General features: G+C 38.2%; 1 protein-coding gene across 1 annotated transcript in view; it reads right to left on the bottom strand.

Annotated features, from left to right (window-relative positions):
• The window catches only part of Pla2g4a (phospholipase A2 group IVA), a 141,080-nt gene that overhangs the window by 48,133 nt on the left and 77,482 nt on the right, over positions 1–15,465 (bottom strand). Inside the window, exons 6-7 of the mRNA XM_050162916.1 lie at positions 8,209–8,246; positions 6,403–6,544 (exon numbers count right to left, since the gene is read on the bottom strand). Of these exons, the coding sequence (XP_050018873.1) occupies positions 6,403–6,544; positions 8,209–8,246 (180 nt within the window). The remainder of the gene's footprint in view (positions 1–6,402; positions 6,545–8,208; positions 8,247–15,465) is intronic.

Genomic DNA, 15,465 nt, shown 5'->3' with positions numbered 1-15,465 from the left:
ATTCCGAATAACAATGTGTGCATCTTTTAGTCCTGGTTGCTATTAGAAAAGAATCAGATAAGAGATGGCTTTTATATTATATTTGGACATAACATCGTTAATACTTGCGCATAAATGTGTCAAGAAATACTTCACGTACTTTCTCTTAGGATTACAAGAAATGAACTTGCATTTACCAAAAAATCCTGTGTTTTGATTTAACCTCTCTTGATGTATGGGTTTTACAAATCCTATTATTTTTCTTCCTTAGAGAAGAAAGCTCTAAGATGCTTAAGGCCTCTGACCTTCCCGTAGATTGCAACCTCTTACCATCACAAAAGATAGTTTTCCCATGGTTCTGTGTTAGGTTTCACTAAGGAAACAGATCCAATACAATCTGTGTCTATACGGAAAGACATTCATTATAAGAAATTGGTTCGCACAATTGTAGAGACTAGAAAGTTCAAAGCTGCAGTGTGGACCAGTGAGGTCCAGGCCTAGAAAAGCTGATGGTGCAGACAAAGTCTGAAGATAGGTGCTACATAATTCCTTCCTGATCTCAGCAGCTCTTCTCTTAGGGAGAAGTTACTCAAATTAGAGACACTGTGCCAGTAACAAGCTTGCTAGTCAGATTTGAATTCCACAGCAACAATGATGAAAGAGAACGCTATAGTTTAGAGAAATTACTTCAAGTGGACCCACAGGGCATGCCAAAGGGCAGTTGATTTCAAAGGGCACCAACATGTAAAAACCAAAATTCACTTTATCTGAACAAGAAGTTGTATGTTTCCCAAAGGTTTCTGTCCCAAATTACCTAAAGCAATATCTGTTGTTTTTGTTTAAGAGTATTTAGAACCATAAGCTCTTAGACAATTAGAAACCTTAACTATTGGGTTGCTCTCCAGGCAGGAAACTTAGGATGTTACATTTTACAGTTATTGTCACAGGATGTTATACAATCAACAATAGCCCCCTAACAGTGTTTATACTGAATGGTTTTGTTGACTAACTACTATGCACTCTGCATATTTTGCTAGATACATCACAGTCTTGGTATTCATTTCCTTGACTCTGTAAGAGAGATCATCTCAGCTGAAGCACAAGCAAACACAGTGCGTGCCCAAGATTTGAACTCATTAAGGTCCTGCACTGAACGCGGCCTCGTTTTGAAAATCAAAAGCTGTCTACTTTCTCTTGTTTAATAAAAAGAAAAAAAAAAGAAAAGGGGGTATAGAAGGTCAGCAAGGGTGGGTTTGAGATGTCTGGCAGGGGTTAGTGGGCATCGCGACAACATGGCTTCTCCTTTGGCATGTTTAATTGTGATGTTTAATAGACACCCTTGCAATTTAAGATGACACTTTTAAAATAATATTCTCTCTTAATGATGACTTGAGCCCTGCCAATCAATGGGAGAATGAACAGAAACTGTAGGGGTTTATTTGGAGTTCACATTGTCTGTTGTAACTTAATTTTTATTTTTAGTTTTTTGGTTTTCACTGGCAGGAAAGAGATGCTCATTTTAAATGTTGAAGTGTACACGTTGCTTTCTTACAATAAAACCAATGTGTACACACACAAATACACACACATACACAGAGAGAGAGAGAGAGAGAGAGAGAGAGAGAGAGAGAGAGAGAGAGAGAGAGAGAGAGAAGCAAAAGCAGGATAGGAAGATTCTTGACTTCTTGACTTTGATATTTTCGTAAGACAGGTCTTGAGAAGAAGAACCCACTTCCCCATACCCAGTGAACAACTATAAAGTCCTGATGAGAAAATGAAGATACTTACAAGAAACAGGAAAACAGGAGACTAAGAAACACAAAGATTAGCTTGATAATAATAGAAAAATATTTTATGGGAATAAATGGTATTGATACAGTCTGTGGTGTAGGTTGTGTCTAAGTTGATTATTTCTAACAAGAAGGGAAGGAGTAAATAAAAGTCAAACCAGAATTCTCGAAACCATCCGCACTAATATGGTCCATGAAAATTCACACTAAATGGCCCATGGACATCCACACTAATATTACCCGTGGACATCCACACTAATATGACCCGTGGACATCCATAATAATATGGCCCATGGACATATACAGTAATATGGCTTGTGGACATTCAAATTAATATGGCCTGTGGATGTATATACTTTAAGAATCTAACCCTCTCATCTAAACTTTGTTTTCTTCATTAATAGCCAGTTATTAGTATTCCTCTGTCTTTGAAGCCTGATATTCCTTTCTGTCTCCCTCACCCGCCTCCTGCCTTACTCCCTTCCCCTCTATTCCACCTCTCTATAAATGTCATTCCAATTACTACCTAACTCTATTCTCTGATTCACATAAAATATATACTGGGCATCATATTTTACGAGCCATGTTAGATATTGGAAATACACAGGTCAACATCACAGACACTATATGGCCCTCATCAAACTTATATTCTAATGGAGAAAGAAGACATCAAATGAATATTTATATAAGTACTTTTAGGTACCATCATGGTATATTCTGAAAGACAAGCAATGTACTTTTGCTCAAAAGAAGGGCTTAATGCAGTCAACTTTGTGTTTTGAGAAGACCACTCTGAATTCTGGGTAGACAGAAAAGAGCGAGGAAGAGGACGGCCACAAGAGGACATGCAAAGAACAGTGATGCTGCTTTCAGTATCAGGAGTGCTGCGATGGAGATACTGAGGCTCATTAGTGAGGAAATCAAAGATGCAAATGAGGAGATTAGATAAGAAAATCAAAGACCCATGATGAAGTAGAAGTTGCAAAGTGAAGAGCTTCAAGTGCCAGGAGGACATCTGTCATCAGCAGCTGTGCTTGGGAAAGGTGGAGTAAGAGACTGCCGGTATCTATTCGTCATGGAACTGACACAATCCAACACTGAAGGCAGATGCCCGGAGCAAGAAAGGAGGCAAAGCGGGCTGTGAAGAGCAGGTGTACATTTTTATATAAAATATCTGTACTCAAGCGGAAGCTGACAACCTAGATGGGTAGGGGACTGGAAGGACTGAATAATTAACTACTATGGTTCCTTGTGATATGTGTCTGATGTGGATCTGCATTTGAAAGAAAAGGAAATCTCATTTAAGTAGGAAAGGAAACCACAAAGGAAAATCACAGGCTGCATGTGTCAACTTTATGGCCAAAAATTAGAAAGAGAAAGATGTATGGATCTCTTATCTCTTGATTTTAATTTGTCTTTGATTAGGAGCCAAGTTACTCGCTGTGAATAGAATAATGGGCGCGCTGTAGTAAAAAAATAAAATTGCTGCAAATAACTGAACAGCAAATAGGGAGGCTGGGATAATGAGTCAAGGGTCTTCTGAGGGAGGGATAGAGATGACCATGAATGTAAAAATTCTGCTTTGCATTCCAGCAAGCTCATTCGGCATGGCGCGGCCAGTACCACCTTCCCATCAACGCCAGCATCCTCCACTCACATCTGTTCACTTCACACATCATTAGCTTAATCTCATTAAAAAGCTCTTGTCCAAACAAGGCTTTAAACCCACTAAAGAGCCTTAAGTGCTACCCATCTCAAATTTTATCTTCTCCAGAAGCTAAAACAGTTGTCTTGATCAGTGATATAGCAATCAGAACTTGAAATAAAAATTATAGGCCCAATAGTCTAACAACAGAAAACAAAGATGGAAACAAAAAGAAGTCGCAGAATTGCTGTGAAAGGTGTGCTGCTTGCATTAAAAGTAAATAAAGAAAAAAAAACAAAACAGATTAAATATGATAGGAAGGAAGTTTCTCCCAATACAAGTAACCAAACAAAACTAGTAACCAAACCTGTCATAAATTCTTCAAGAGATCTGTCAGGGTGACAAGCAACTTACACAATAAAAAAGAATCTGCTACCTTCATTTTTTTTAAATAGAAATTTAAATGGAGGCTTCACTTTCCCCTTTGTTTCTTTTTGGCAGAAGTCCCCCATAAGCAGCATTGTACCTTACAGTTAGTTGGCTTCACAGTAATCAAAGCCATGCCAACATTAGCAATGGACGTCCCACCTCATGGCTCCCTGAAAACATAGCTGGAAACCTGCCATCACTAGTGGCATATGGGTGTTCATCAGGTGCCCTTCCTAAGTTGTTGTATCTTGTGTCCAAGTGTACTTTGCCTTTAATTCGCAATAACACTGAAACCCTGTGTGTGTGTGAAAGTGTGTCTACTTGTGAATTTAATGAATAAAATTATGTTAACTTAACATATTCAACTAATAGAAAAAGCTCATGAAAATAAGCCAAGAATTGTTCTATTACTAACAAGAAACTTCATCATTCTTCATCATTGCAGCAGTTTTTCTTCATAGATTTCATTTATGGAGATAGACTGGTAGAACAGAAAGGAAGGCAGAGACATAGGGTGTACTAGGTAGACAATGATGATGAAGAGAGGGAGATGGATGCATGGATGGATACATACATACATACATACATGATAGATAGATAGATAGATAGATAGATAGATAGATAGATAGAAAGGATAGATCATCCAAAAAGATTATAAAATATATTACTGAATAGTCATTCAAGTTTAAAAAAAGTTAAAGTAAAATTCAAATATTGTACCATCAGTAACTGTTCTTAATCACTTTATTCTAAATTCTGTATAAGTAGAAGTCATTTTTTGACTACTTGGTCATTTTTACATGGTATTTTGCAGCTCTTTGCTCTGAAATATGAAGAACTGAAACACTTTTTATCTCCTCTTTTAGTTTGCAACTCAAGTCAGTTAAGGAATGTTGGCAAAATAGCTAGAAAAAAAATCTTACTTGTATATACATTTCTTGAGGGTGTTTTTCTAATAAAGGTATGCCTTATTTTAAAAAATGAATAATGTATTGAGGACTAAAGAGTTGGGCCACGAGTTAAAAGCACTAGTTGCTCTTCCATAGTACCTGTCTTCAATTCCCAGAATTCACATGACAGCTCACAACCCTCTGTAACTCCAGTCCCAAGGGATCAATCTGAAGCCCCATTCTCATCTTCATGGGAGCTACATGCATGCAGTGAACAGACACCCGTGCAAACAAAACACCCAAACATATAAAATAAAAATAAAGGGGGAAAATGTTAATCCTGTATTAGGAAATATAAATTGTGCTCCATCTACACAATGAGAAGCTGTTCATTGGTTAAAAAGAAAAAAAAAAGAAAGAAGGTACTAGATCATGCGAAAATGTGGAACAAGATGGAATTTACATTATTATTATGTAAAATAATCCAATCTGATTCATGTTAACATGACTTCATGTTATCAGCCTTCCCCTCTACAGGGGTATATAATATAGAAGCAGGTAAAACTATACGGAAAGAAGAAAGATGAGTGGATGTCAGAGGTTATGTGTGAGAGAATTAACCATGTGGAAGACAATGGGTGGTATTCAAGACAACAAAACTATCCCCCAACACTGCAGACATGGGCCATGACATACTTTTCAAAACCCATAAAATGTATGTTAATTGCAAACCCTTACATAAACTTCAGACTTTGAACAATTTTGCATCAATTGCAAGGTTTATGGTAACAAATGCACTGCTCTGATGTTGGGTGTTAAGAGTCCAAGATGTGATTATAAGTGTCTTGTTAATTCACTCGGTTCAGGGACACCCAGACAGAAGATTAATAAAACAGTACTTCTCCATTCATCTCTGAGGATGGTTTCCAAGAAGACTAGTGTTTGAATCACTGGGCTCCATAAAATATGCCTTCTGTCCTCTATGTGAACTGGCATGGCTTGATATGGATCTATGTCTTATTGCCGTTGGGTTCGCAAGTCTTGGGTCTCTGAGACATGATACCAGTGCCACCATTCTAGCAACTCTAATCCTTAGGCCTACAGCCCCAGACTCATAGCCCTAGCATCAAATCCTCCAGATGCAGATTACGTTATATCCCCGACTTTCTTGGATTTCCACCTTGTAGACAGCATATCAAAGGACTTGTCAGCTTCCATAACATACATGAGCCAATTTCTATTATATTCTATTAAATCTCTCTCTCTCTCTTCCCTTTCCTTCTCTCTCCCCCTCCCCCACCCCGTCTTACACACACACACACACACACACACACACACACACATCCCTTTGGTTCAGTTTCTGAGACTAAGAAGTTATACATAGGTGTGAATGGAAAGCATTCGGGAATTATCTGTGTTTTCTGCTCGTTTTTTTTTCCTGTGGTACTAACACTGTTTTTAAAAGTCAAATTAGAGACAGCTACTACAGCTGATGATTATTACCAAAATAATCAGCATTGGGTTGAGCATTCTCAAAGTCTTTTCATTTTTGAAGCACCTATCCTGCCTCACAAGCCGAAGAAATTATGCCCATACTGAGGGATGTATCGGAAGAAATCACTAAAAATTATCATTAGGCTGTAATGACATTTCAAATTTCCCAACTCACATCACGTGTGGAATACAGCCCCTCACTGTCCTTTGGGCCCAGGAGTTTCCTCATGCTCTCCTTTATGTTCTCTTTCCTCTGCTGCCTGAAAGCTTTCTCCTCATCACACAGCGCCATGCTGAACCGTAGGTCTGGGCATGAGCTACAACAGAAAACAGAGAGATCAATGAGCCACAGCTCCCAGGAGCCTTGCTATACAATAGTCAATCTCTGAGGTTCCCCAAAACTGCTGGCTGCTTCCCTCAAACGAGTCCCGGGAAGCAATCTTAAAACTGTAGAACAAAATGATAGCTACCTTAAAACAGTTTTTGTTTGTTTGTTTGTTTTTTTTTTTTTTTTTTGTGCCCTATGGCAAGCAAAGATCTAGGACTGAACTCAAAACAGAGGGAACAAAGCAAATTTAGCAACCTGTATTCAGAAGCGAACAAATTAAAAATATTTTCTTAAAAAACAAGTGATAGTTAAGGGCTGGAGAGAGAGTTCAGAGGTTAAGAGCACTGTGTTCTCTTCCAGAGGTCCTGAGTTCAATTCCCAGCCATCACATGGTGGCTCACACCCATCTGCAATGAGATCTGGTGACCTCTTCTGGCAGGTAGGCAATGAAGGCAGAACATTGTACACATAAATAAATCAATAAATCTTTAAAACAAAACATTCATAAATATAAAAATTTTAAAAAGTGATATTTAGGAAAAATAAATGAGTTAACGACTGTACATTGTGAAATGGTTTGTGTGAGATGTCCCTCCTAAATCTTGGACATGAATACCTGATCCTCATTTGGTGTCTGTTTGGAAGATTAAGAGGTGTGGCCGTGCTGGGAAAAGTATGTTATTTGGCAGTTTTGAGTTTTCATGCCATTCCCACTGTGTTCTCTACTCTCTGCTTATGGTTGGGGATATGAGCTCTTAGCTGCTGCTGCTGCCTCCTGCCATCTGGTACCTCTGCTCCACCATCATAACCTCTGACCCTTTGGAACCATAAACCCAAAACAAACGCTCTGCTGTGAGTTGCCTTAATCATGGCACTTTATCACGGCAATAGAAAAGTAGCCAATATAGTCTGTATATTAGGACAGTAAAGACTTTCAGAAAAAAAAAAAAGGACTTTCAGAAGTGCTTCAATATAGAAAATTGTTTGTGGCTTTGGTATGGCACTTTAAAAGCTTAAATGGTCAGGAGTACTTCCCTTGTTCCTGCATCCCCACCACTCTAGCATCTAATACCCACTAGTATCACCAAGCACTTAACTCCCAGGAAGCATGCTTGCAGAGATAATGTCTTAATTAATTCCCTTGTTTAATGGAGGACTCCCTTGAAAAGGGAAGTGCTTCAAACAACACAACTCCAGGTAACCACAAGTGCAGGAGCATCTACAAGACATTATTGCACTATTCCTTTGGAATAGTGGCAGCCACAATTCCTCAGAAACATATACCCATTAAAAACCACATTGAACATAATGTATTATGACGGAAGAAATTATTAAACATCATTTATGGCCTATCACCAATGGGAAATGGGCTTTAAAAACCACAATTGTTTCCATGGGAATAAATGTGTTACTAGAAAGAGGACCCTTGAAAAGAAGCACTAACTCTGACAACTATTCCCCAGCTTCCAAACTACTGTAAAAGTAAGGAAAGAATATTACAACTCTGCTTTTTTGATTTTGAGTAGCTAGCTGAAGGAGACTATTAGGATACTATTATGTATTCAAAGCTTTAGGAATTATTTCACACATAAAGAATTCTCTTTAGCAATATCACCCTAAATATTCTTCATCTGATTAAGTAAAAGAACTTACCAAACTTCAAGCGACATTTCCAGGATCATTTCAGTGACCTATAAAAGGAATATATTAACTAGATGAGGTTTTAAAGCATATGTGCTTGATATAATACGAACAGGCAAAATGAAATTTAAATGATTAAACAAATAAAAAGGAACAAAAGAAAAACAGATCTTTCTTTATATACATGCTCATCAATTTTTGTCAGTTATTATATAACTCTACATGATAAATTATTTTAGCATGAATTGCCTCTGCCTGATTAGTAGTGTGATAGTTATGGTGATAAAATCAACTACTTTTAATTTGCATTTGAGGCCCAATTCACAGAAGGGAAGTCATGACTGGTACTGTCAACCTGGTCAAAAGCTGGGGAGGTGATAGCCACTGGGGTAAAACTAAATGGATACAGTGTCAAATTGCTTTCTAAACATTTGTTTCTACCCATGGATTAGTGCTCCTGAACGGCCTTGGTTAGGGAAGCTTCTATTTGTAGTGAGCAACAGTTAATGCAGAGACCTATAACTGGTCAAAGTATTGAGAATAATTGACTGTGTTGAATGCTCAGCTTAGGATGGACCATCCATATTACCCACTCCATGTCTCAGAAAACATCAAAGAAAAGGGGTTGGAAAGAAAAGAAGAGCCATAGCATAGGAAGGAGTTCTATGAAACACCGTCTTGTGTCCATTGTATGGCCACTGCACTTACAAACTCACAGAAGTTACTGTCACCTGTCCAAGACATGCACAAGGTGGGACCCCTCCATATTCCATCACAGATAAGGGAGGAACTCATTAGAACCACCCCTCCCTGAGGAGTTACTAGCAGTTAATGGGTGCTGGAGGGTGGGAAATCATTTTCCTCAATGGCCACAGAGAAGTTACCCATACTTGAGTGCATAAATTCTTAGCCATGCTCACGCAGGCAACCCTCTTTAAACTCAGTGAACTACAAAAACAAATGAAAAAAAATAGGAAGAAAAAGAAGGTGTTCTAGAAGTAGTGGAAGGGAGATGAAAGAAGAAATAGGATGGGGGTGAAATTTTAAAAATCTATTATATACAAAAATGAAATTGTTGGAGAATGGTCATTTCTTTTTTTAAAAAAAAAAGTAAGTAATGCCTCTGCCTTATTGTTTACTTCCTGCACTGAAATAAAGTACTTGGCTCCATGAATTATTATTCATAAAACATAAAAGTGGCTGAGATTCAAAATAAGGTAACACTACTGTAGTGAGCACTGTTTGGGAGTTGCTTAAGATTGCAGAGTCAATGTCCACCATGGCCAAGAAACCAAAGAAAGTTTGGGTGGAAGCTCACATGTGCATGTGTGGAACATGTGAGACTGGAATGTGTACACTCATGCCTGCTGGTACCCAGATTCAGGATCCAAGAATCATCTACCAGTGCAATGAGGTGGATCTAGATTTTACTTTCCCACTGGTACTTTTGAGCCAACCAAACTGTATCCGGTCAAGCAGAGAAGTTTCATTTAACTTAAAAGGAAGTACATAATATTCACAGAGAAAACGTGCATGAAAAGTGCCTTTCCAGAAAGTACAATCTCTGCTCTATTGAAAGACCTCTGACATTAGTTAGTACTGATGACATCAGTACTGAACAATGTCCCTGAAGAACCAATGGGAAAATATCCTGAAAGTTGCTGTATAATTTTAAAATTGTGCTATAACTTTTATTATACTAGTTACCATAAGAACATAGATTGGAGCGACTACCCAATCGTTACTATAGAACTATGATATGCTTCTTGAAATGTGAAGGTCGTAAGTTTAGAACCATCAAAAATTACAATATGTAAAAGGTATGGGAGAAGACAGGTTTAAAGTAAGTTTACAGATGATTCTCAGTATGGGCTTTATAAGTAATAGATAGTAAAATCTGTATAAACATATGTTTCAGAGTGAACTGAATTTAAATAGGTTTCTACTACTAGTTCACTGCAGAGTATTTGGAACTGATGGGCTGATGGGTAATCAGTGAATATCTGCTGAATGTTCATGTGATGTGGAGTACATCAGGCAATCTTGTCCTGTCAAAAAGTATCCAATAACAAATAGGGATAAAATCATGGGATGGTCTGACCCGAAGATTAGTTTTTTGCCTGACTTTATAAATCATAATTCATAAAAGGAGATGTAGCTATTACTTTTATGGCTGATAAAAAATACTCTAAAAATTCTAGGACAAAGGGAATTACACATGCCTGGAAGAATTGTGTTTCATTATAAATTAAAATTATTATAAAATGACTACTATTTATCAGTGGGAACAGTGCCTAGATCACATCCCTGTCCCCTGTCCATTATTTCTAATTTCTAACTTTGAAATTTCAACTGGAGTCTTTCCCACAGGGGACTTGGAAAAGATTTTATACTGAATAGTGTTGTCAGGGTTATTAAGTACGATCAATCAGGCACAGGAGACACAAATTCTGTTTTATAGTTGCTGTTGCTGGGTGTTGTTTGTTTGTTTGCTTTTTGAGACAAGATCTCACTATACAACCTAGGTTGACCTAGAATTGGAATTACAGCTATGTCCGACCATCTCAAGAAAACATTTAGTTGCTACTAAAATGGGATTAAACTAAATGTATGTCTCTCCAGGGGGCCAAATCTCCATGGATAAATGGATAGGAAATGAGCTATCTTATAACGCTCTATTGCAAAGTATACCTCATGAGAGTAAATATTTCATAGAAAGCTGAATTTTCAACTGGTACGTACTAGACCAACTTACATATTAAAATATTAGATTCTTGAAGGTATCCAGTGCCTCACTGCTTCATTGATTTAATATACAGAACAGAAATTGGGTATGCCATGTTTATGATTATATTTGCGTTCCCAGGAGAATACCTTTTCTATTCATGGTCATCAATTTTTTTTAAGATATCCCTAAATAGATGATCCTTAATAGAGGCCAAAACTCTTAAGGGAAAGGCAGAATAAAAACAGGCCCAGGATGTATTTGTCATCTTGAACATCTCAGAATGTGTTGCTATGGTGCTCATCATGGATCAGACCTTCACTTCCTGGTGTTACCCAAGTGGACCACAGATGCTCAGAAGGAAAGTTTTCCCTGCCCCACCTCCCCCAACAATGCAGTATGCTCAGACTTGCTGGGAAACCTGATAGTCACAATTGCTACATCTCCTACCTGGAACTTGTCATTCAGCTAAAACGGCCACAAAAATATGTACTTCCTGTGAGACAACAAACAATGACCAAAGTTTTCTGCCAACCACTACAATCGACTCTTCATGGGGGCTTCTATGTTGTAGGTCACAGCATTAGAAAGTGGGGGGGTGCGCAAATCTCCCAGGTAGCCCCCAATCCCGTGATTAGTAACAAGGAGCCAAAACAAGTTAGAACTCCAACTCCTCTGAATTACAGACGTAAAAACCAGCTGCACCAACTATGCATTCCTGCGGAAACTAAAAACCTCTTCTTTGTATTCCACTGTGTAGAAAAATTTTGACATCTACCATGCAACATGTTCAGTCAGAGAAAGCAAAGGGGACTGGAGTAGAAAAACTAGTGTTAAAACCATCTCAGACTCTAACGTAATTTTAAATGTACCTAAGACATTGGTTCTCTTGAACATGTTGAAAGAATGAAGCCACAACAGCAAATGTAGCATCTGGTAACAAAGAGGCACTTTTACGTGGTTACACTGAAAAGATTCATACAGTCAAATATTTTAAGTTGACATCTATTTTTGCAATGGCGAGTTTTTCAAGTATTTTATAACAAACTACTTTCATATTTTAATATTTATATTGTTTCATTTCAATAAATCATTAATTTCAAAATCTGATCCCTGGCCTGTTCATTCTCCTTTATCTCTTCTAGGTAGAAACAAAGGCAAAAGACTGGCACATTGAATTGGCAACTGGTTTCCTATGTCAAGGAAATGACAATGAGATTTTAAGTGCGTTTGCATTTACATGACCCATGAAAGACAACAAAATGAAAATTTGTAAGTTAGGAGTCACTTTTACTAAGAATCATGCTGCCATACCCTGCCTGTAATTCCATCCCATGGAGAATCAAATACAAATCTGTCAAGCAAGAACGTTCTGAGCGAAGACTGGGGACTGTAGCTCTGTCAATTTAGAGCAGGCTACAGCCATAGCAAGGGGATACTCATAAATACCATTTCTAATATATAAAACTTGACTAACATAAAATTTCCTACCAGGAATCTTCTATGACTCAAGAATTCAGGACAACAGTTGCCCAGAATATACCCTAAGCAATGTTTAAAGATGAAGAAACTACACTACTTTTTCCTGTGGCTTGTTCCTCTTTATTCCCTCTGACCTCATAATTCCTCAACTTATCCTTTTACCAAATGTGGACATCAGTGGAATTATGAAGAGCCAGTTAATACGTGGCTTTCATATAATAACCCAGGTTTCTTAGAACACTGCCAGCAAGGCACTTTTCTCTCTGTTTTGATCCTTGGTCTCTCTAGCTTTTGTCAATTAAATTTTAAGATTTTTCACTATTATTGTCTAAGCAGGTTTTCAGCCTTTTAACATGAATAAAAGTATTCAAATATTTGTGGCTAGGTAGTACACTACGGTGTGTAGCTGACTATCTTTTACTCTTTTGATAGAACTTACGGCCCAAGACAGGGGCCCCACGAATACAGAAATATTCTAAAATACCCTGTAATTCAAAAGTTATCTATTATGGAGAAATCAGAGGAATTGTGCCCTGGTCTATTGCTAGTACCCGAAAATAAAAATGCATCTTCTTAAAGCCAGAAATTGTTTAGCCTACATTTGTACTATATCCAGCATAGAGGCTTCCTGATATTCTTGACATCTGTCTTAGGTAGGGCTGCTATTGCTGTAATGAAACACCATGACCAAAAGCAATTTGAGAAGAAAAAGGTTAATTTCAGCTTGGACGTCAAAGTAACAGTCCATCACTGGGGAAAATCAGCAGAAAATCAAACCAAGCAGGATCCTGGAGGCAGGAGCTGATGCAGAGGCAATGGAGGAGTGCTGCTTACTAGCTTACTCCTCCTACCTCGCTAAGCCCACTTTTTTTTTTTTTACAGAATCCAGGACCACCATCCCAGAGAGGGCATCACCCACAATGGGCTGGGCCCTTTCTCATCAATCACCAATTAAGAAAATGCCCTACAGTCTTGCCTGCAGCCTTATCTTAGGGATGTGTTTTTTTAATTGAGGTTCCCTTTTCTCAGATGACTTTTGTTTATGTCAAGTTGACACAAAACTAACCAGTACATCTCAGCCGGTGATTCTCAGACTTTTCATGAAATCCCGCCATCGACGTAGGATAGTGTGTTGCTAAACCTATTAAGACAAAGGGACCATAAACCAAACACATTGAATGCACCTCCCCCCAGCTCACTTTAGATTACTTAAACAGTGCCCTTATAAAGCAGTGGTTGTCTTGCTGCTGATGATACAGTTGGGCGGAAATGGTGGTGGCGTTTTCCTACTGTTAGTCAAAGAAAACAGCAAATTCTAAAAAATTTGTGGCTACAACTCAGTGGGAAATCCTTGCCTAACATGTCTAAGCCCTGGTTTCCATCCCCAATGTTTATTTTTTTAAAAAAGAGAAGAATTTGCAATTTTAAAAGTATGACTTTCACTAAATGTATCACTTCTGCACACACTGCAAAGCCAGAAATCCCTGCTGAACATCATAACCTGGTCCTCTGCAGTATCTTGATTTTCCTCTAAACTCCACTTTGTCTCCCGAACTTACCTAACTTAAGAGTCTCAGAGTCTCATACTTCACGCAAGGCACTTCCTCAATAAAATTACCCTGACATTAACAACATTCTGAACTCAAGCTCAAAATTCCTATATTGCTTTAAAGCTTTTCCCACTATCTCTTCTAAGGAGCTCATTTTCACGTCATAATCATGACTAAGCAACAACGAAAGCAAACAGCCAAAAGTAGACAAACGCCACATAAAACATGGCTATTTCTAAGCAATAATACTGACTTCCAAATAAAGACAGAAAATTAAAGCATAGTGCAAACCTGAGGCTCTAGTATTGGCCAAAACAAACATGCTTTATCTAGAGAATATGATTTCTCTGACTGACTTCCAAACTGCAGCGTTTTCATGGTTTGTTTGAAGTGGGCTACTTTGTCTATATACATCCAACTAACTTCTGAAGGATCTAGATCAGTGGTTCTGTCTGTGGATCCTGACCTCTTGGGGGTCAAATGGCCCTTTTTACAGTGGTCACCTAAGACCACCAGAAAACAAGGATAATTTACATTATGATTCATAACAGTAGCAAAATTACAGTTATGAAGTAGAAACAAAAACAATTTTATGGTTGGTGGTCACCACAGCATAAGGAACTATATTAAAGGGTCACAGCATTAGGAAGGTTGAGAACCACTGACTTAGATCTTTTTTAGATCAAAATCAGCTATTATAATCTAAACACTGTATTTGATAAATTCAGGAATGAGTGCTTAGAGTAATCTAAATCATTTTCAAACAAGTATCTGCTAAATTTGACTCTACCTGTGTGTCAACAATAAGTTCCTTTAGTTGGATAATGACAAACAAATAAGTTTAATATCCAGTTAAATGAGTTCCATGAAAAATGTGGTTCACCTTTAGTTAAATTAGATCAGTTACAACTATAATGAAAATTTCTAATATGTACCCGGTGGTTTCTGGACCATGTACTGTTTCTCAGTACTAACCTGCTTAACCATGACCACAGTGCTAAGAGGAGGGTACTAGATGCAACCCTGCTTCATAGATGAGGATGTGAGGAATATAAGCATCACTCAAAACTGTGGACCCAGCTCTAGAACCGACTCTACCCTCAAAGCCCAGTGTTCTGGAGGAAGTTGAGCGGTAAGTCATAGTCTAGGTAAGAACTTTCAACAGCAATTCCAGTTTTCCAGGTCAGCAGCCCTCACCCCTACCAAGAAACTGCTTGACTCAACTCTTACACATTAGAGCTGATAACAGAGAGGCTTTCTTGGGTCTGCCACCCTGCATTGCTATCGTCACTTTTCAGGGAAGCACTCTGCTCTTAGGGCCTCCACCTATTTTTGACACCGTCTCAACCCTTGGTATCTTTACACCATAACTTTTTCCTTGGTAACCCTTTCTTAGGAAAAAGCCTAACCTTGCTGGCTCTCAGTTTCCTCTTACCTGAGTACAAACCTGTTATGACTCACTACCCAAACTGGAAGATGCTGTGTCAGTTCTCCCATCTCGCATGTACGTGC

This window comes from Alexandromys fortis, unplaced genomic scaffold, assembly GCF_014885135.2.
Source record: "Alexandromys fortis isolate MF-2015 unplaced genomic scaffold, M_Fortis_MF-2015_v1.1 scaffold_126, whole genome shotgun sequence".
Classification (NCBI taxonomy): Eukaryota; Metazoa; Chordata; class Mammalia; order Rodentia; family Cricetidae; genus Alexandromys; species Alexandromys fortis.
Note: the sequence above shows the minus strand (reverse complement) of the source record. Positions and strands in the feature narration are given on the sequence as shown.